Genomic DNA, 21,821 nt, shown 5'->3' on the forward strand with positions numbered 1-21,821 from the left:
TTTGATGAAACCATGTGATACATCAGCTAATAGTCATATTCCTGCTGATTCAATGGATGATTCTGAGAGACAAGGTAGTTTGTGGTTGAAATGTTTGTTTTAACTTAATAAAGTAATTTGATTTTCATTTAAAATACAAGAAAGTATAGTCTTGCTTATAGTAATTATAAAAAATTCCTTGAAAGAATTCCAAAATAAAAGTCTTTCATACATGATGTCTCCATTTTCTTCTGAAGGTAAAAACGTTGCTAATTCAATTTTTTCCTATTATATCTTGTAATTATTTCATTGATATGGCCCTACATGTGTCCGGAATTATGTTTCTTTCTTCTATCTTGACAAAAAATGTATGCTTAGACCAAAAACAAGCAATACCCTGAAATGTTAACTTTATTTAAATCAAGAAAAATGTCCCTGTGTCACTTCCTGTACCCACTACCCCTTCAACACATACACCCAGACACAGACGTGCACACACACACACACACACACTCTGTAGCACTTCCTGGAACAACAGGCAGTCATATCATGCAGATCAAAGGGAATTACATTAAGGGAAAGCAATCATGTCAGATCAGTGTGAGAGGGTAACATGATCCGTCCATATTCAGGCTTTGTGTGTGTGTGTCTGTGTTTGTGTGTGCGTGTGTGTGTGTCACTTTGTGGTCTGAGACTGGCCAGCTTTGACCCTTTTTCGTACTTGGATGTTATGTATATAATCTACCATCATTACTGTCACAAAGCTATTACAATGAATCTGACCTAATCACATAGGCGTGCACACAGCAAACACAGACACACACAGACACAGACACACACACACACACACACACACACACACACATATGACTTCTTGAGACACATGACGGTAAACCACATCAACTTACATCTAAAAACAGATACAAACACAGTCACAACCACCTGGACACATTTCATCAGACAGACAGCAGGTGCAAGACAAGATTCACCACATGTACCAACACTATAGACATAATCTCTTAGCACATATCGATTGTTAGACAGACAGGAATAAACCATCAAACACAATATCATATCGAGCCTCACACACACACACACACGCACACACACACACACGCACGCACGCACGCACGCACGCACGCACGCACGCACGCACGCACGCACTCAGTCTTACCGTGGCAGGGAGCTGTACTGCCGCTGTGCCTGGGCAAACGAGTCTCTCTCCTCCTGTCTCTGTCTTTGCATCTGAACCTCGACCGACACCGAGTGGCGACCCGGCTGGCTGTACCCGCCTGGACCGTTGCTGCTGGCGTTTGACTAAAAACAGCGAGATGGTAGCACAGTTAGCTGCTGGCCCAATCATGATTGTCAACAACAGTAGCACAGTGAGTTAATAAGAGAGTAATTCAACCCATTACTTAATCCATCCTTATTCACATCTATCAAAATATCCACATACTGTCCAATAAAATCTGTGGAAATGTGAGCGCTTGGTGATCAAAAATTATGCTTTTAAAAGATTTACTTCTACATATTTCAGTGCAGCACATCTACATAATACTGTTAGTGGATCACAGTTATTTAGAGTCCTATTCCACTGACACTGATATTGATATTGGTACAGTGTTCCCATGAAAAAAGAAGCAGCATAAGTCCATTCTTCAAGGGTCAGGTGGAAAATTCTTCCAGACCTCATTAGTCAAGTTTCCATCCAAACGCAGAGCAAATTTAAGCCAAATTATCAGAGAATCTGCAGCAGAAAATGCAAATTAATGTGGTTTTCAGCCCACTAATGTTACGGGAATATTTGGACATGGGCTCATCAAGATAAAACAAGTTTGCTTGTGTTATTTCTGCAGTCCAGTGGCAGTAATCCACTGTAGAAGAGGTCACATCAAGACTTAATTAAAAGAGCGCCAGTCAAATATCAAATTATTGAAAACCACATGGGGAATAAAGGGGATGGAAATATGCTGTTTATGTTTGCTTTAAAAATTAACTTGAGGAAGGTCACAATTTCCTTATCACTCCACACAGATCTGATGTTTTCTTTCCAGCAGTGGATGCTTGTGTGTGATGTTTAAGTCACATACACCCACTTTTTGTCCTCAGCAAAGTGTAAAAGCTTCAGGCTTTTTCCAAATTTGCAGTTTCCATTTTTTTTAAGCACAAACTGAAAATGTGGTTAAAAAAATGTGGATGGAAAAGCACTTATTGTGAACAGTTTTCATTGGAACTACTTTCTACTGAAGAACCCAATGAAAACAGTCAACAGTGAAGGTATGTGGGTTATCCAGAATAACCTGGACATGAAAAGAGATGCTGCTGTTGAAATGTATTTGGAACATACAACCTCTGCTTATTGAGATAACACTAGGGGAATTGGGAAGATGTTTTTTTGTAATTTGGGTGTAACACTGTCTCATACCGTTGCTACAAGAGGAATAAAGCAGTCTGAAGCTACACTGTAAGAAATGTGCTGAGTTGTGACAGTTATTTTGTGTTAATCAGAGAGCTGCTTGCTGATGTGGCTCTGGGACGACTCGTAGTTTTACACTCCGAGACTAAAAAATATTGATGAGTTTTTCATGTTAACTTAAACATTCATGATGTTGAAGTGCCTGCAGCGCTAATTCAGAACAAATGTATGAGAGAATGGGAGATGTTAAGGTTGCCAACACTTCTACATGTGGATGAGTAGAGGACTAGTTTTTTTTTTTTACTTGAATCGCACCAGTCGTTCTATTTTATGGATCTGATCCTTCTAGCGTATTTTAAACATTTATAAATAATGAAAAATGCTTTTGTAAAGACATAAAATAAACATATAAAACACCCCAATATGATCAATCCCTGTATATTATAATAAGTTAGAAGCTACAGTACATTGCATGGAAATAATAATGGTGATAAAACATGTTGTATAATAAAAAAATGAAGCAACTTAATGGATTCCAAATGTGATATTTCAGCAGCTAAATACAGCTGTGGTGAATTTACATACTGTATTTTTTATTTTGAAGATCTTCATCTTCATCTTTGAGTTGAAAAATTTAAAAATCTAGCACAAAATTTAAAAACCTACATTTCTCTCTCAGACTAATAATAGAAATGACTTATTTTAAACATAAAAACCTATGTTTGGTTCTCTTAATAATAATAGTAATGATTTATTTTGGGTGAGTTTTATCGTTGGTAAATTCTAACTTTAAGTATGAAAGGTTACAGCTTTGACCCTCAGAACGGACAACTGAATGCATTAAAGTGCCCAAAATAATATTTAAAAGCTAAAAAAAGCTTTAAAAGCCTGATTTATAGATACATTAATGAACACATGACCCCTTAAGTTCAAATGTTAAGTATGAAAATCCCCCAAAGGAGAGTCACGGTTTCTACACAGTAGTCCAATAAAAGTAGCAGCAGTCTCTGACACAGGATACCTCACAAAACCTCCCACTACCCTCCTCTCCCTCCCAAATCCCCCACAGTCCAAACCACAGACACTTACCAGCAGTTAGTGAGGCAGACACACCCTGAGCTGAGCTCGTCTCCTCTCAGGTCAAAATGAAGGTGAGACACAAAGAGACAGAAGGAGGAGGAGGGAGAGGGGTTGGGGGAGTGAGGGAGCGATCATGCTGTAGGGTTAAACAGTGATGAGACGTGATGGATGTTAGTTGGTGTTAATGAAGGAGACAACACTCGGTCGACACTGTGGACCCGTGGATAAACACCTCCTGTACAAGTTATTAAGCAACAGTAGATCACAAAGGCACAGTTATGTGTCAGATATGTACATTTGTAATATCTGCAGATTTGAAATGACTATATGGTGGATTATGGTATAATTATAATGTCATTATTATTATTGTTAATTTATACCTGCATACACTCAAACTCATAAAGATGTAGATATGATAATGCATCTATAATCCATCTACACATACACACACACACACTTATTTTTCTATAGTTTTGAGGAACCTAATTGAAACAAACTTGGGACAGGAAGCTTGACCTTATATCACCTCCTGTTTATATCTATTTCCTCCCTGATGTTTCTCCAACATTAAATTTTAGAAATGCAGAAAATAGCATTCTTGCACAGTTTTTTCTCGAAGTCTTTTATGGTGTTGCATTCTGTTGCACACATGAGAAGTGATGGGAGTAGCTGTGTAAATAATAAAAAAGGAGGGAGTTTGTGGGAGAAGTTCACACACACACACACGTGATCAATCACTGAGTTAAGTGGGCATGATTGTCAGATTATCAGTTTCGGGAAAGTTGCGGAAAATTGACGGAAACAGCTTCTCCAGTTTTTGACGTTGAAGAGGAGTGGGAGGATGGGGGTTGCAGATGCTGTTAGATGATGCAACAAGCACTTTATTGAAAGAATAACTGACCCTTTGATGACCGATTTACTAATTCACCATGACCATGATGATACTTAGCTCCTATCATCTCACCTGAAATCTAAAACAGAGATCCTCTAAACCTAAATCCTCAAGCAGACTGGACAAAAGTGTCTCATTGTCCAGGTCTCTCCCATTGGTCCTCACAAACACAGATTCACAGAGAGTGCACACACCACCTCCACATCCAGCCCACACTTGTACTGTACCACAACTCTTTCCATTCCACTGATGTTCATTAGTGTTGTGGGCGCAATAAATGTGTGCGCGGACGAGTCGTAACACAAAGCCAATCAAATTACTTTTATGGCTGTGCGATGTATTGAAAGCGTGGCAGGACATCAGTTGGTGGGAAGGCCATAAAACGATTAACGGTGCTAAAGAGACAACCCCCTTTTAAACCAAATGAAGCTGGGGCAATCATCTCTGCGGCTGATTGGCATCGCCTCACCGCGTGGATGTCAATGAAGACGAGGCTGGCAGGCAACTGAACGGGAGGGGGGTGAGTGCCCACCTCTTATTCCATATGTGAATTATAAAAATCACCTGCGGGTAAATTACAGCCACAATATTTTTCACTTGAGAAAAATATCCCTTTAGCGGTTTAGGAGTGCTAAATATTCCTGGGAATGTTTGCTCATCTGCCGGAACAAGGTGATTGTAGAGGGGAGGGGAAATACCCTGAAGGAATTCAGATAATAGCAGTATTAAAATGTTACAGTAAAATACAAGAGGCAATATTATGCCCTTTCTAAACCCCCAACATCAAGTGAATGAACTCCTCTATTCCCATAGTGGTATAAATGAGCGCAATAAAACTTGCGCGGTGCTGCCGGGAGAGCGAGCATCACTCATCCTGATGGAATTAGACCGTGTTACCCACAATTCTCCCCTGCTCCCCAAACTATGGTAATAAAAGAAGAAGAGGGCTACAGTCACAAACAAGAGATATTATATTGACTAGACGCATGTGGCTAAATAGGGACGGCTATGAAAACAGCACACGTTGAAAACGGATAATTGGGGGAATGAATCACAGAGAGAGAAAATTGTGAGATGGATTGAACTATATGGACGGATTTAACTATACTTCCCATATTATGAAGAGGTGAGACTGAGGTTGAGTGTCTAAGCCTGGCTGGAAGGTGCACAATAACATGGTTAGTCCTTATATATGGCTGTTCAGAGATATCTGTCTAATCCCTGTGACTCTGTGTGACACTAATAGGGTCTTACATTCACTGCCAGCTGTAGTGTTTGAGTAAGAGAGAGATCTGGATTTTTCTGAATGTATTTTTATACTGATAAAAAATAAATTATATTATTAAGTCTTTAATTCTGCAAAGAAAATGGTAAGTTTTGTCTTCACTTTGCTTGTTTTGTCAAACCAATCGTCCAAACTGCAAAGATAGTACATTGAATTAGAGCGGCAACAATTAGCTGATTAATTGCTAAGTCGATCTACAGATAATTACCTGCAACTATTTTGACAACTGATTAATTGTTTTAGTAATTTTTGAAGTTAAAAATTCACTGGTTCTAGCTTCTTGGATTTAAAGATTTGCTGCTTTTCTTTGTCAGGTGTGAAAGTAAACTGAATATTGAATGATTGGACAGAACAAAGACATTTTAATGCATATCTTTGAGCTGTGGGAAATTATAACTTTTAATTTCCACTACTTTCTAACAATCCATAGACTAAAAAAATTGATTGATTGAAAAAATAATGATGATTGATGATCAATAACATAATCATCTACTAATCATTGTACAGACCTGAATAAAATATGATATAAAACGCAGAAAAGGAGCAAATTCTCACATTTGAGAGGCTTTAGCCAGTGAAAGCTTTGGCAGTGTTTACATTATATATGACTCAAAATCAATAATGCATTGGAATAATGTTCTCTGCATTGACTAATCAATTAACCGATGGGTGATTTCTCCTGTAAATCAACTATTTTTAAATCAACCATAAAATACAGCCTATTTGACATTTGCTTCTATCACATAAACATTTTTCTGCTATCTAAAAGACATCAAATTAATGAAAGTAGTGTTTCACATGCAGCAGTGTGCAGGCATGGACTGTTAGTCGGGCAGTTGAAGGTGAATTAAGAAAAAAAGGACACTGGCTCCTTGAGGCTTGCAGCACATCGCTCAGATGAAGCAACAAAATGTAATATATGTGCGAGGGAGGTAATTGAATTTCACTGACACATTCTTGTGTTTTCCATATGGCCCACCAGTATGGCCAGAGCATGAGTCTAATAATGTGCAATTACGATAGGAAGCCTGAGCGTGAGCAACACTCTGACAATTAAAAGCTCTTTAAAAGACCATTAGAGGGTTACAGGAATTAAAACTGTTGTGAAACCACAGAAGGTTCCTGGAAGAGCCCCCACGTTAAAGCAGCTGAAGACTTGGTTTGAAATATTAAGTATTTTTTTTGTAGCATTAAAATACTTTTTGGGGTAAATAAGCAGCAATTAAAGTAGTTTTTGGTTCCGACTTAGTATTAAAAACTTTCAAGTACGGAAATTTAGCATTGAAAGCCATATGAAGTATGACGCTGTTTCATCCATTTTAAGAGAATAGTTTATTTTTTATGATTATTACTTTTTATTTGAAAAAAATATGACTAATTCTACAAATATATTTCTCTTTAAGGAGCGAGAAAATGTTCAAAAGCTCACTTTGGAAACGAGAGGAATCCATAACTTTTAGAGTGTGGGGTCTCCTAGTACTGAGTTTTCATGGGAAAATGAAAGTAGCGACAATAGCGAATGTGCTGGAGCTGATGTAAACAAACATAATGCTGCAGTATTGTCGAGCTCTTTAATTGAGAGCACGCTCTGTTGTTCGGAGACAAAGCAAGAGGTGACCTGAGCTCTTCTTTCCCACACTGTCCTGCTTTGCTGTACAATGCCTGCTGGAATGCGCGCCTGTCTGTCCATCCCATTAAAAACAGTCGACTCTGGTTAACGCAGCCAATTGCAAAATAAAACTATACATTTTTTTTATTGAGTTTATCAGCTAGAAAGGAAAAGGCAGAGCACAGAGGGATTTGGTTTTCGTGAGCTCTCACTTTATCATTTGCAATTATAAATCATTGGAACAAATTCTCCCATTGCACACCAAAGACTGGATAAAGCTACAGTGGGAAATTGTAGTGTAGACATGATCATTAAAAACAGTTCATACAGAAATATACAAAAAACACAACTGTGTGTGTAAAATAACCCTGTGTAGACAAACAACCAACAAGGATAATTCATATTATTCGGTGTAAAAGATGTTATTTACAACACGCTTATGTGTCTAGTTTGGGAAAAACACACATTTGTACTACTTAATAATATGAAATGTGCCATAAAATGTCTTATATATTGTGACAAAATGTGTGTGCAAATAACAAAAATATGTTTTGTACCAAACTAGACAAATAAATGTGGTAAAAAAAGGACTCCTTTTTAGAAGAGAACATGGGAATCATGAACATTGCACAGAGATGCTACCAATTAGAAAAAAAAAGAAGTAAAATCTTATCATGTTTTAAAAATATTGCTACAGAGAACTGTTCGTAGCCATAATTTGTTGCTCAAAAAAATGTAAAAACAAGTACACTTGAGGTGCAAAGCGAGGAAGCAGGAAGGACTATAATAAATACTAAAAATATGACAAGCGATTTCATCACCCCAAAAAACTTTGAAGGCATTCAGATTTTGTTCGCTTATTATTACCTCATGTTGCTTCAGAATGCAATTATCTCCCTTCTTTGCCAACCAAGCTTCAGATCAAATACAAATTCTGTTAAAATGCACATAACTCTACCTTTGAACTGTAAAAAAAAAAAAAAAAAAAAGGCACAGTTAAAACAAAGGGTTTAAAAATTTGTTCCACATAGACAGAAACAATGTGAAGACAAACCCCCCAAGTCCATGAGGTGGTGGGCGGGTCCACGTGGATGACTGACAGACACAAACAGGGACGATGAATGAGTAGAGTAGGTTGTGACAGGCAGGTGGGGTTAGTGATGGGTTGTGTCAGGAGGTGTGCAAACTCCTGCATGCATACAGTTGAACAGGTGACGGGTGTTAGCAGTAGCACAGTTAGCCAGGAAGGCCAATGGAGGTTAATGGTAGTCCTAAGGTGAAGGGGACAGGGTGTCATCAGTCTTGTTCATGGCTGGTAGTAGTGGGGTTAGTGATGGTTAGCACCATACTCCAGTTATGTAGGTACTGTAGGGTGCTAACACTGTTAGCATTTTCCTCTCTGGCTACATTTGAAGTTACACATCCAGAGTCGGGTCTGGTAGTGGTCGTTTCTCGACATTAACCGTCTTACAGTCTGGCCATCTTCTCCGGCCGGCAGCGGGTTTGCTTAACAGGCTCCGGTCATTTCAGACACTCACCCAGGGCTGCTCGAAGCTGTAGGTCCTCCTGCGGTCGTCTGGGTCATCCGGGATGTTCGTGGCTTGCTGGAATTCCTGCCTCAGCCTCTGTATCCGGTCGTGGTTGCTAGGGGCTAGCCGGTTACTGAGGAGAGAGAGAGAGAGAAGAGAGGATAGGGGGGGAAAAGATGGATGAGTGTGAGAGCTCCATTGTGAACGAGTGACCTGCTTTCATCTTAGCGCAGGTGGAAATGGCCTGCAGGATGAAGTTCTTTAAAGTCCGAGGCGCTTTGTCCACAAACTGATCGAATGCTCTGTTGACACTGCAAAAGCAATCCAGACACATTCAACCCAGATAAAGTGTAGAATGTGATAAGTGAGGGCAGAGCCAAGAGTGGGCTTACAGCAGAGCCAACAGCAATATGAATCAAACTAATGTGCCTCAGATGTATTATTCATAACAATGAACAAAGACTAGTGGTGAATGGTGAGCGGTACCACAACACTCCCCCCCCCCCCCCCCCCCCCCCCCCCCCCTACCACCACCACCACCACCGGCCTCATATCATTCAACTTCTGCACTGCTATTGTCTGTTGCAGCCCTGCAGTGCTTACATCAAACAATGCTGCCTTCAGTGTAACTTTCTCATGGTACACTGAACAAATGTGCTATAGACGGTCACTCCCAACAACCTACTCCATGACTGTAACTATATTAGAGAATCTAAAACTATAAATATGAAATGTTGTAGTGTTTAGACCATAAATTGAACCAATTGTCAAGCATTTACAGTGAGGGTTTGTAGGCTTTCAGTATGTCTTTGCTCTAATGCCACAAACATAAATCCTCAATGAACAGACACTTGCATCACTGGTAAACTGAGGAGGGTTCAGAATATTTTTCCTACATTATGTCTTTACTATCTATTACATCTTTTTCACAATGTTTTATTGTTTGTCGTAACATATTTTAAAAGTTAATTTATTGATACAAAGGGAGATTTTCTGTACTTTTACAATTCTTATAGACAATTTCAGGTATTCCAACAATAAAAAATGTCAAACTTCGGTGTTAAAGTATGTAAATCAGCGCCCCTGCAAATGACTACTGACTGTTGTGTTTGCAACTGTACAGCTTTCACATTCAAGTGAATGGTAAGTTTTGTCCAAACTTCTGACTTTAGCTGTATATTTGTTATCACTCACTGCAGTTCACTGTCACAGTCAACCTAATCTTGTCTCAAACTTAACTGAACTCAAGAACCTGACCTGGATTTCAGAACGAAAGTCTTGACCACACTTCATAAATTAGTGGTTTGCATTGTTGACGTCCATCAGTATTGGCTTACTAATTCTATTTGTAAGGAACAGATAATTGGGTTTTTCTCTAATGCAATTTTGAGATGTTTCTTCAGGTTCCTGAGTTCATAAACTGACAGAAATACAGGACAAAAACATGTAAATGAGAAAACAGGTTAGTGTTAAATTTGTATGATCTCCTACAGAGGAAAGTAATTAACACATTTCCCCCTCAAACAGTGTGTGTGCAGAGACGTGTCAGGGTCTGTGATTGAAAAAAAACAGCGGGGGCAACGTTGACTCTGAGCGTGACTTTTCAACTTTCTAGCTCAGCCAGGAAATTCCTGTGGACTGTCTTATCTCAAAAACTCAAAAGGTCAAACCTGCAACTCTTTCCAGTCCCAAAGCTCCCTTGAGTTCAGTTTTTGCAAATCTTTTTCTGCTTACAAGAGAAAACTTTAAGGTCAGCATAAAGATTCTCAGTTGTATTTGTTGAGGGATAAGATTAAAATGCAAACAATGAAAAAAGAAAACATAAAAAGAGGATGTGCAATCAAACCCCCCCCCCCCCCCCCCCCCCCCCCCCCCCGATATTTGGAAAAGGATAAATTAATCCCATCCTTATATGATAGGTTATCATAGTAGCTGCACAGTTAAAAAAAACAAAAAATATAATATCAGTTTTATCTGTATATCCCTGTATGACTCCATTGAGGCATAATATTACTGCAATAACTGCCTAAATTCATTTTTATCTATCACAATACAACCAGATAGTGGGTCTACATTATAACCTCAAACACAGCAGAACCACCAACTTATCCAGCTATTAACTCCAGACACACACAATGGAAGAGCCAGAGCCAGAGCCAGTCAGCCTTGTTAAAGACCAGGAACCTGTCATATGTGATCCTGCTAATCTCCATGATATGTAACACAGCCGCTTGGTCTCTTTAGAACACAGCTGACCTGATAGATACCTGCTGTGGGTCAAGGGCCCCAATGCCAGCTTTAACAGAAAAGCCCATATTTGTTAGAGGGTAGCACATAAGCAGTACCAGATTCAAAAAGTAGCTCAGAGAAATATTAGCTTAATTTGTCATGGATTGAAGTCCACAGAGTGAGAAAGCACAATGATCCAGTTTGAGTTTAAGTTCAATGTTTGTCAGACGAAAGAGGTTTTCTCTCCTGAGATAGTCGCTCAACTCTTTAATCAAAAGTATATCATCATCAAGGCAACCTACAGACCCACGACTATATACCAGAATCCTGCTCTGGAGACTGAAGAGAAGAGAAACTCAAATAAAGGGATCAAAGATCTCCAATTCTCTAGTCTGACAAAACACAGTAAATTAATCAAAGAAAGATCAACACTGCAATACAAGTGAGCTGCAAAAAAAAACAACAAAAACCCTGGAGAGATGGGGAAGAACAGCGGGGTGAGATTTAGTCTGAGATGAGCTTCATCCTCTGGACAGGCTCACTCAATATCTGGCACTGGTGTACGAGGCTGAAAGGTCACTGTGTGGCTTTGTTGAGTCTCTCTGGCACTCAATAACAGGACTGTGGCTTGCTGACTGGGCTGCCGGCAAAGCTGTTTACGCAGAGATGCACCCTGCCTTTTATGGTCGGGCGTGCCTCCTGAAAAGTTGTCGCTGTCTGGGCTTTAAGTCTGGGAAGGAAGGAGCTTTGAGAAGATGTGATGTCTGCATTGTGGCCAGGTTTTGACTTATGAACTGCACTGCTACACTATGATCTAATATGGTAAAATAAGGAAAACAAGAAGCTTGGAGAATAAGATCGAAGCAATAAAAGGAAAATTCACATTCATCACAATTTGCTTTACCTTTGGCTTAAATTAGAACCAGGAAGTCTGGCTGCTTGTTCTTCTTGCCCAGTTGGACATTTCCTTAATCTGAGATTTTAACTAGGTGAGAATCATGTCGCTAATACTGATGGGACTGACGGTCAAAACTACAACTTCGAGACCCAGAACTCCAATAAGTGGATATCAGCCTTTAAACCTGGAAAGGAAGGTGCTTTGGGAAGGTTTGAGACACTTCCAGACTTATGTTTTACAAAGCCACAATATGTTCTAAAGCCGCATGGTGAAACATGGGGATTTAAAAAAAAAAGAAAAAGAAAAAAGAAAAGATAAGAAAAAGCTATGAGAGCAAGACCGTAGCAATTAAAGGCAGACATTCAAAGTCCTTGCTCTGTTTGGTAGAGAAGAAGAAGAAGTGGTTCAAATTGGATCTAATACCACACTAATAAGATTTATCAAATCTGTGCTGTCACTTCAAAAATCCCCCATGACATTGACGCTGCTTCCACGGATCCCAATCAAAGCTTGCCAACACATAGAGGAAGGCCTCTATGGGCCAATGTACATTACAGTAAGTGACAGAGGCAGCTGATGGACGGAGTCCTAATCCTGTGGATTATAAATGAATGGCCCCATTTAAAGAGGCTGCTCTTCCCATGCCTAAAGGAGCATCCTTAGGACCTACCACCAACTGTACTTAGACATAAATTTTACAACTGTCCACTCACTTAGAGGAGCTGGTGACTTTTTGTGTCTCAATGTGCACTTGATAGCCAGATTTGATGAATGTGAAACTCAGGGTGTCCACACTCTCCACTGCGGTTGAAAAACAGCTGGAGATGACCCAACTAGCCACCAGCTGGCTCACAAAGACCATCAGAGCACGTACAGCACGGCCGAGTGCTGAGGCCTACATGGTGGAAAGATTCAAGTGGATCTTGTGTCTGTGTTCTGTGACGAGAGCCCTCGTGGCGAGTAGTTACAAGTGGGGTGACCTTGAGGATACAAGAGCGGCATTGTTAGTTCACACTTCAAAGTCTTGGATGAGCTCGTCTCCAAAGGCAAAATTCAGCACTGTGAGGAGGACCATTGACAGAACCAGCCAAGACATGTTTCTTTAAATCTTATCAGCAAGTTTCATCTCTTTAAGTTAAAGGGCATCTTTAGTCCAAATCAAATTAATAGTTGCTGTTTCATATAAAAAAACATCTCACTCTAAGTTAATAATACCAGGATTGTATTCAGTGATATCCTATCTATTTCATTTGACAATAATCCTTCAGTTATAATAAACTTTTTTAATTAAAAGCCCCCATCTGGGTAGTCATGGGATTCTCATCTCCAATGTGACTGACTGTACTGACTAGCTCACCAGTCTGTTAAATAAACATCCACTGGTGTACCGATACCCATGGTAAGAAAAACAGTGCACGTCGTGAATACGTGTAGCCCCTGAACGCAGCAGCTGTGGCAGTTAGTTTCTGCAATCTTAGATGGGGGAACTAGGCCCTACATCCTCTGACAAAGAGAGAGCAGCTGGTGGAGCCTTTCTCTGCTGTGAAAAAGGAACCGAGATGCTAAAGATGATAATCCAGGTCTATTGATCGAAGGCTCACAGACAGATATGAGGGAGACTGATGCCGTTGCTAAGAGGTGCTAGCAGCTAACGCTCCATCTGTGAGCAGCATCTACCGTGACAGAGATTGTCCTGCTTCCACGAGCAAATTAGTTGTTATTAGTAATTAATACTAGTACTTTATTTAATTGGGATAGTTTGCATTGAAGCTCTAATAATAATAATTAATTAATCTACTTTTCATTTCTCGAAACAGGTTATAATATAATATTTCTGTTGATGGTGTATGGTTTAAAAAAGTTTGTGGTGGACGCGCAAATCCAGAAAACAAAGAAGGTGCTGGACCAAACAACCAATGAAAAACAAGAGAAAAGTCAGCACGCTGCAGTTCCCAATGTAGGCACAATGCTCCTCTTCAGACAACTGTTGTGTGAAGAGGAGCATGTGCTCGAAAAGTCACGCTGGTGATATCCAAATAAATACCTGCATTGGAAGCTGCAGTGTGCTGACTTTTATCTTGTTTTTGATGCATGGTTTCAACAAATCTACAATGCAGAAGGTTATGTGAAGCAGAATTTAACCAAAAGTTGAATGTCTGTAAGTTACATTAAGGCACGCTACCATTTCCTTAGAAACGGATGTGTTTAATGGTCTCCATGATGATACAATAAAAGGATTAAGTGATTTTTGCAAGACTGAAGATGATTTCTGTTTTATGTTTTAATGTACTTTATATGATGATTTAATGGCAATACTTTTTAATGAAAATGTCTAATCTCTGCAGACTACTTCTGGTTGGATAATTGTAAAAGACTTCCAGCTGATTTTAATTTTGGAGCTTCAGAGAGGATACAAACTTTATTGTTCGCAGAGTAATGTTGTATGTAATAAGTTGTGTTAACTGTATAATTGGTATAATCACATGTGGGCAAAGAACTTTTATATTTTGTGCATGACAAAATAAGAAAAGAAAGAAACAGACGAGATGCTGCTGGTTTAAATTTAGTATCTAGTAGCATAATTTCCAAGAGGATGTTTAATATGTATATGGGTACTATGCTGGAAAAGAACATGCATGACCTGTTGACCTTTGTTAAGTACGTAAAAGGTTAAAAAAAGGATTAGCTCTGATGCTTGACTACTCACAGTCTTAGTGGTGGATGTTGATGCTGTGGAGAGATTAGATGGGGCACGGGGCCTTTGTGTGTGTTGTGTCTGAGGCCATTTAGGCGCTTATTAACCTGCTCTTGCTTTTACTCTGGATTACATGGGTTTATCCCTGAGACACTGATAGAGCCAAATTGATCTGCAGAAACATGCTAATTAGACACCAATCGATACATATAACCCCACTTAGAAACATCCTATCAAATCCGTGGCATTTGTCTCATTATGTCAATGAACCTAAGTAAGAGTAAAACTGGACTGCATGTTGATAAACTGCACAAACAATTCGGTTAGTATGCAAAGGAAGATGCATGTAAACACTCGAGCAGGCATTCCTATTCTATGCAAGAGCTTGTGTTGACAGGGAAGTTAAGAGGCTAATGAATGTAGCTAACACGTTCTATAACCCAGGCCGAATCAGACACCATCTGCATGTTCACGGCCCGACTTGGATCAAACCGTTCTCTTCTCAGAGGGCACAGCACTGGCGAGGCGCCGGCATGCTGTGCCAAGCTTAGTGGCTGAGTATGTATTTGTGTGTGTGTGTATGTGTGTGAGAGTCCGGAAAGAAATATGGCACTTAAGTTGGCAAAAATGTTGCCTGAACACTGAACAGCTGCAGATGAATGTAGGTGGAAATACACATTATAAAATCATATTAGTCATGATCCGGGGTAATGCGTGATGACTCATTGGAAGTTTCTGCTGGTTCCACAAAGGATACAAGAGTTTACATTGTGGCTTCTTTTATAATTAAGGAAATGTTTACTGAAAATGAATACATTAACTTAATAATTTGACTGTCTTCTTTATCATTTAAGAGTTTAAATAAAAAAAAAAACATCTGTATTTTTTGGAAACAATGGCTAATGAACCCATCTCATCCCAAAAGAGATATGCAGCATTTTAGAAAATAAGCGATTCATTTGTTTTCCTCAATCAAAACAGTAAGCCATTTTCATATAACTGATCAATTTTATGCAATATATGAACTCTCACACAGATGCCGTCCTGCAACTTACAGTAGTATTCATTCTGAGCCGTAGCAATCCCACGGGGTGTCAACACTTGTGCAAAGCAGACAGTAAACATTGGAATCCATCAACGGAACGGATTGAATTTAATTGGTTTTCAGTTTTATGGGGCATCTCTATTTTTCCAGGGGCGCTGCTGGTCAGAAATGTCGGAGATGGTAATATAATATTTGACTGATATTAATGCACGCACACACACACACACACACACACATATGCATTTAAGCCAAGATGGGTAAGTGGCTTCGATTTCAAGCTATGGCGCCACTGGAGGCAATAATGGTATGGCATACAGCAATATGCCTCTTTTTAATTAATGGGCCAATTTCATGCATACATCAGTGTATCGATGCTGGCCTTGCTCGGTTACAAGAAAATAAATTGGACGATGTTTCTGATATCCGTAATCTTGCCCTACATTTAACGAAGGTGGAGAGCATGCTGTCCTATGTGGGCCATTTAAGTTTCATTACTCAAATCCCCAGTTGGATTGTGTGCTGGAGCCACATTTGAATATGTCACTGTAATATCTGCAGTGGCATTTCACATGTGGTTTAGCAGGCGCTCCAATCTCATTTACACACAGATGTTCTCAATAGGTTGTTTATAATGTATGCAGAGATTGACCCTTGTGTCAGGATTAAAATGAGGAAAGATTGTGTTGGATCTAATCTCACGAATGCTTTCAGTGGAAAACACTATAGGATCAAATGAACTGCAAAACAACAGTCTGTAACGGCTCTTTTTTATATACACACACTCCACAAATCCATTATAGAGAAAAACAATGTTTGGCAGAGCCGACTACATCTGCATAATCTACTCCATTGTTACTCTTCTCTTCCTTAGAAAATGGTCATTTGTTCAAGCTAAGGCTTTTTGATAGAAAGATAATAATCATCTCGATATTTTCCTTGATAGAAATATAACAAATATTTGATGTAATAAACTGAGAGGGAGAGAGAAGCCAACGCTAACTGCTAAGTAACTAGCAGAGCTACACTGGTTCAGGTCACACCGGCTAGGGGCTTGGGGCTAGCTAACTACTGCAGCTAATGACTGCACTACAATGGTGCAAGGCCAGTCTCCTGCAACACAACAAATGAACTACATTTATTACATATAATTATCACTAAAGGAAAGAAATGGAATAGCTAAACACAAGACACACTGAGCGAGACAGAGCAGGAGAGCAAGAGGGAAGCCATTGCTAACTGCTAAGCTAAAGTAACTAGCAGATCCGAATAGTGTGTAAACAACTGAGGAATTAGCGAGAAAGTCACTAAAAGTAGGAGAGAGTACTGTTTCCTAGCTTCACCCAGTAAGATTCAATTCCTTGTAAGGTTGCAACTATTTCTGTTATTGATTATTCTGCTAATTATTTAACTGCTTTGTCTATATATAATGTTAGAAAATTGTGAAAAAAGTCTATTATTGGTGCCAACCTCAAATCAAATCCAAGAAAGAAATTAAGTTTATCACAGAAAAGCTTTAACTTTTTTTTTTTTACCTTTAAGAAGCTGCAGCCAGCAAACATTTGGTGTTTTGCATAAAACACGATAAACGATTATTAAATTATCAAAATGGTTGCTGATTATTATTTATTTTTGCACATCAGCCAATTGATGTAGTTGCAGCTTTGATTTCTTCTTTCTCTTTAGAGTTTTATCAAATGCACAAACTATGCTATCATTTAAAAACTGAGATGGGAAACTGATATCAGATCTTATTATCCATATTAACATTGGTTCCTAATCTAACATGCCATCACACATGTAGTGCTTTGAAGTAACGATGAGAGAACAGCGTCTAATCTTATCCATCATCGACAGATGGTGATCTCCTCTGTGTAGGAAATCATCACAAAGGCATAGGCTACAGCTAAACTCAAGTATATATAAAATTGGAAAAATGTTCATACACTTGTGCTTCGTTTCATTTTAACACTTTTTCTGTTCCTGTTTAAAAGATAACATTTTCCCTTGGTTGCTCTTTCAGCTTTCACCTCATGTCTTCTCTCAGTATCTCTCGCTTTCTTTATCCATCTCACACACAGATATAAATACAGACACACATATAAACACACTTTTGCTCCGTCTATATCGCACCTTGATCTATTGGTCTCTACCTTACACACATGCTGACACTGACTTGAGGGTTAACAGAAGACGACATCCATCACACCGCACCATTCAATCAGTCAATGGACTGATCTGTGCTGTCAGATAAGACGCTTACTGTAATATATCTCAGCTTCACATGCCGTTATGATCCCACCGATCATAACTAATGCTCACAGGTGACCAGTCTTTGTGATTCACAGCCAATCATAATGATTCAGCACATTCTGTCACCTGGGGAAACTGTATCCAGGCAACAAGGTTTGGATAAAGGGTCTTCTGAGTTAATGGCTTCACCACAGCCAGCATCGCACCTTACTAATTATTTCTTTCTGTGTCAACATGGCTATAAAGTAGGCTCTTCTAGGCCATTAACTTGTAGTGGTGCTTTAACAACTCTGCAGAGAAGTGAAAACTAGTTTCAACCCGCCTGCACCCATAAGAGCTGTGTTTTCCTACAGGTTGAGCAAATTACTGGCAGTGTTTGAGGACGCAAAGTGTGAGATGAAAGTTAGAGAGGAGAAAGGAGAGGATTTTCAAAACCAGCAGGGTGAGTACGCCGTCTTATCAGCAGTGGATTAGGGAGGCATTAAAGAGCCGAACTTTTTTTCTTCCTTTTTTTAAAAACATTTTTATGAGGTCTCAGCTAAACTAAACACTGATAACAAGGCCAGACTTTTTCTTACTCATGAATAAACTTCAGTCTAAGTCTAGAACTACACTTCTTTGGATCTTGTCTTTTTCATTTTTGAAATTTTACTCAGAGGTTCTGACTTTTAACAATTCAGATAAAAATGGTGTTATTAAATATTTCTGGATTAAGAGTGGTTTAGGCCAGGATGCAGGGCACCCTGAGGGTCCTAGTGCTTCACAATGATCCCTAAAATACCCCAATTGTACAAGTAAGGCTGAAACTCCACATAATTGGGATCAAGGGTGCACAAGAGGCCCAGTAAACCACCCGTTCTCCACTACATGTACCTCAACGGTGGTGGGTGGAACTTGGGGGTATAATGTGAAGCGTTCAGCCCCCCCCCCCATCCCCTCCCTCCAGGTGACCTTCAATTGAAAGAATAAACTTTTAAAACAATGAGACTTGACGTGAGAAGGACCCAAGGACAGTAAGATCTGATTAGCAAGAGCCCTGAGAAAAAGTGGACCCTTTCCAAAATTAGGTCAACATTAACAGATCAAAATAGCAACAGAGCAGGACCTGAATAGCCTAACATGGAACCAAGATGAGCTATGGAGACCTGTACTTCCCAGGAACACATTAGACTTAGCAGTGACAAGGGCAATGCAGAGGAAATTGGGTATTCAACATTGGGAGAATATAGAGGGAATATAGAGAATTATAATGGCTAATAATGAATTTGAAGATACTGGATGCATGAAATCAATGAAGCCAGGAAGACTTGGGGAAAAAAAACATACAAACAGATTTATCTTTGTATGTATCAAAGACTGAATTACACAGCTTACATTACAGTATAGCTAGCCGTCCTACAACAATCCGTACATAAGGAAGCAGCAGACAGTCTGAGTGCGACATTATTCACAGATATCGGGAGAAAGGATTCATCTCATGTATGACAGCAGAATGGATCACCCTTTAAAGGCAGAAAAAGGAAATGAGGGACGAGGCAGAGAAAGGAATAGTGAGATAGCAGTCATCTGGCTGCGGGCTGAGGCGATTGTGACCGAAGGAAATAAGTAGAGCAGTGCTAAATTAGAATTCCAATGCCAGTTTTGGTGGAGGAAAGGTAAAGCTTTGACTGATGCGTATCTACAATGCTGGCTGATAATTTTGGCGCGGCCTGGTCTGTGGAGTAAAGAGAGAAGGGGAGAAATGAGAGGGAGGGGAGCCGGAATGACATTGAGAGAGAAAAAGGAAATCGAATTGGAGCAGTCTAATTTCTGGGGCAGGCATCACGGTCCAGCTCATATGGCGCTCTCTCTTTTTCTCTGTCGTGGGGAGTTGGGGTGACGGATGGACGTCTCACTTGTAATGGTTCCCATTTTCAGAGAGCTGTATAATACTGGCCGACGGAAGCATCAGCAGCATCTGATAAATCATAATCTAAGTCAAATTAGGATCCATTATCATCAGTAGGCAGGAGGCCCTTTTCCCCCCTGTTTCGGGGCTGCGTTGGAGGAAAATGAGAGTAGAGGCATCTTGTGACAGCAGGCAATTTTGAGGGAGAAAGAGTGAGTATCTGATGTATGATTGCCATAGTAATGCATATCCTAGATGCCAGGGAGACCGCTAAGACAGAGGCTGGAATTTGGCAAAGCCATGTTCATAATACAAGTCCATTCTCATGTGCACTTAAACCATCCATATCACTCCTTTCTGCAAATGTGAGCTCCTGAACCTTTGTTCTATACAATATGTTATTATCCTCTAGAAGATAAGTAGAATTTCTATAGTTTTAAGTGTAGTCACCTAGTTTTGCCAAATGTAAACATTCATTATGTTTCAAGACTGTACATTACACATTTGCTTTATTTCAGACAAAGCCATAAAAAAAAATATCAAACTTGTTCATTGTGACTCATGTTTAGTAGTAGCTCCAAAGCACATTTGTTACCAAATCACCCCCATGTACTTTATGACATCTGAAAACAGAGCAAAACATTTGTTTTTCCAAAAAATCCCCTTGGGAACGGAGGCAAAGTGCAGCACTGGTTCAGCTAGCATTCATTAAAAACTGGGACTCTAACACAGTCGCTTCATGAAATATTCAATATACAATAGCTTTTGGAAGACAGGACATGTTTTCCAGCCCGCCAAAAACAAATGTGGTTTTAAATAAAAATACAAAATCAGATTTATGTTTTGTAAGCACCTGAGGCTCAACTGAAAAAATAAGATGAGAACACTCAAATACCTTGGATGCCTTTTTCTTGTTATGTATAATCATTTTTACTTGACTAAGACTAAGCAGAGCTTTCTGTTTGGCTACTGAGCTTTTATCACACTGCAATACATTTCATTACTATCAAGTGTGAGAGACCCAAATGGCCTTAAGTTGACTGATTATTGAAACATTCATTTCCTAAAGCATTTTATTCCACAACAAAATGCACATTAACCACAGAGAGATCAACTTTAATTCGAATTTACACAAAATCTACCAAATAAACCTACAATGGCATTACGGACTACCTTTGCATCTTTGATCTTGAAGGTAAACATAGCGGTTTAAGTGGATATCTAATGAGGCAGTATGTCTAGGTGGCATTTTCTTTCCCCATTAGCAACAAAGCTGTTTTTACTCTTTACATTTGGGACTATAAAAGTTGTTCTCTAACTCTAAATACTGCAGTTTGGGTCAACCACAGCTAAGCACCCTCACTACAAACATTAAACTCCTGGTGAAACAGGTGTTAAACAGCAGTTGCATCTATTAACCATCTTAAAAGGAAATCCTGGGTAACGTCCTCCTTATCCTTATTTAAAAAAAAAAAAAAAAGATCCCACAGAACCAGCTGCAGTCGTCACCTCCACCGGGCACTTAAGACTTTCCTGCTTCTCCTCCAGACAAACATTTCAAAGGAGGCCCACCATGAAATACCCATAGCATCAGCAGGGTACAGACACTTCCTCTTTCTTGCTTTTCCCCTCATTGACTCAATCCCAACCCCCCCCCCCCCCCCCCCCCCCCCGCTTCCTGTCTTTCAATCCGCTGTGTCCTGAAGTCCCCATTGTGCTGACCACTGGGAATGTTCACAGGTGGAAATTTTGCGGGTTTTTGGTGAGTCAAGGGGAATTTTAGGTGTAGTGTAAGTAACAGGAGGTGTGGTAAAGGAGGGTAAACTTACAGTTTTCTCATGATTCATCTAATGTGAGTGTATGTGCATTGGTAGAGAGGTGGGTGGTGTAGAAAGCAGCAATGATACCTACACCCACTGGTATGTTTTTATTACAAATTGCAACAGTTTTCATGCTGAAGGTATCTGGATAATTTCTAAAACACACATGATATCTGAATTATAGTCTCCCCTTATTTTCATTA

At 39.5% G+C, this 21,821-nt stretch overlaps 1 protein-coding gene across 5 annotated transcripts in view; it reads right to left on the minus strand.

Annotated features, from left to right (window-relative positions):
- The window catches only part of LOC133990255 (partitioning defective 3 homolog), a 260,186-nt gene that overhangs the window by 7,174 nt on the left and 231,191 nt on the right, over positions 1-21,821 (minus strand). For all 5 annotated transcript variants that reach the window (XM_062428507.1, XM_062428506.1, XM_062428503.1 and 2 more), the window contains 2 exons: positions 8,803-8,926; positions 1,154-1,296 (listed from right to left, as the gene is read on the minus strand). In XM_062428507.1, the coding sequence (XP_062284491.1) occupies positions 1,154-1,296; positions 8,803-8,926 (267 nt within the window). The remainder of the gene's footprint in view (positions 1-1,153; positions 1,297-8,802; positions 8,927-21,821) is intronic.

Source organism: Scomber scombrus, chromosome 11 (genome assembly GCF_963691925.1).
Source record: "Scomber scombrus chromosome 11, fScoSco1.1, whole genome shotgun sequence".
NCBI classification, from domain to species: domain Eukaryota; kingdom Metazoa; phylum Chordata; class Actinopteri; order Scombriformes; family Scombridae; genus Scomber; species Scomber scombrus.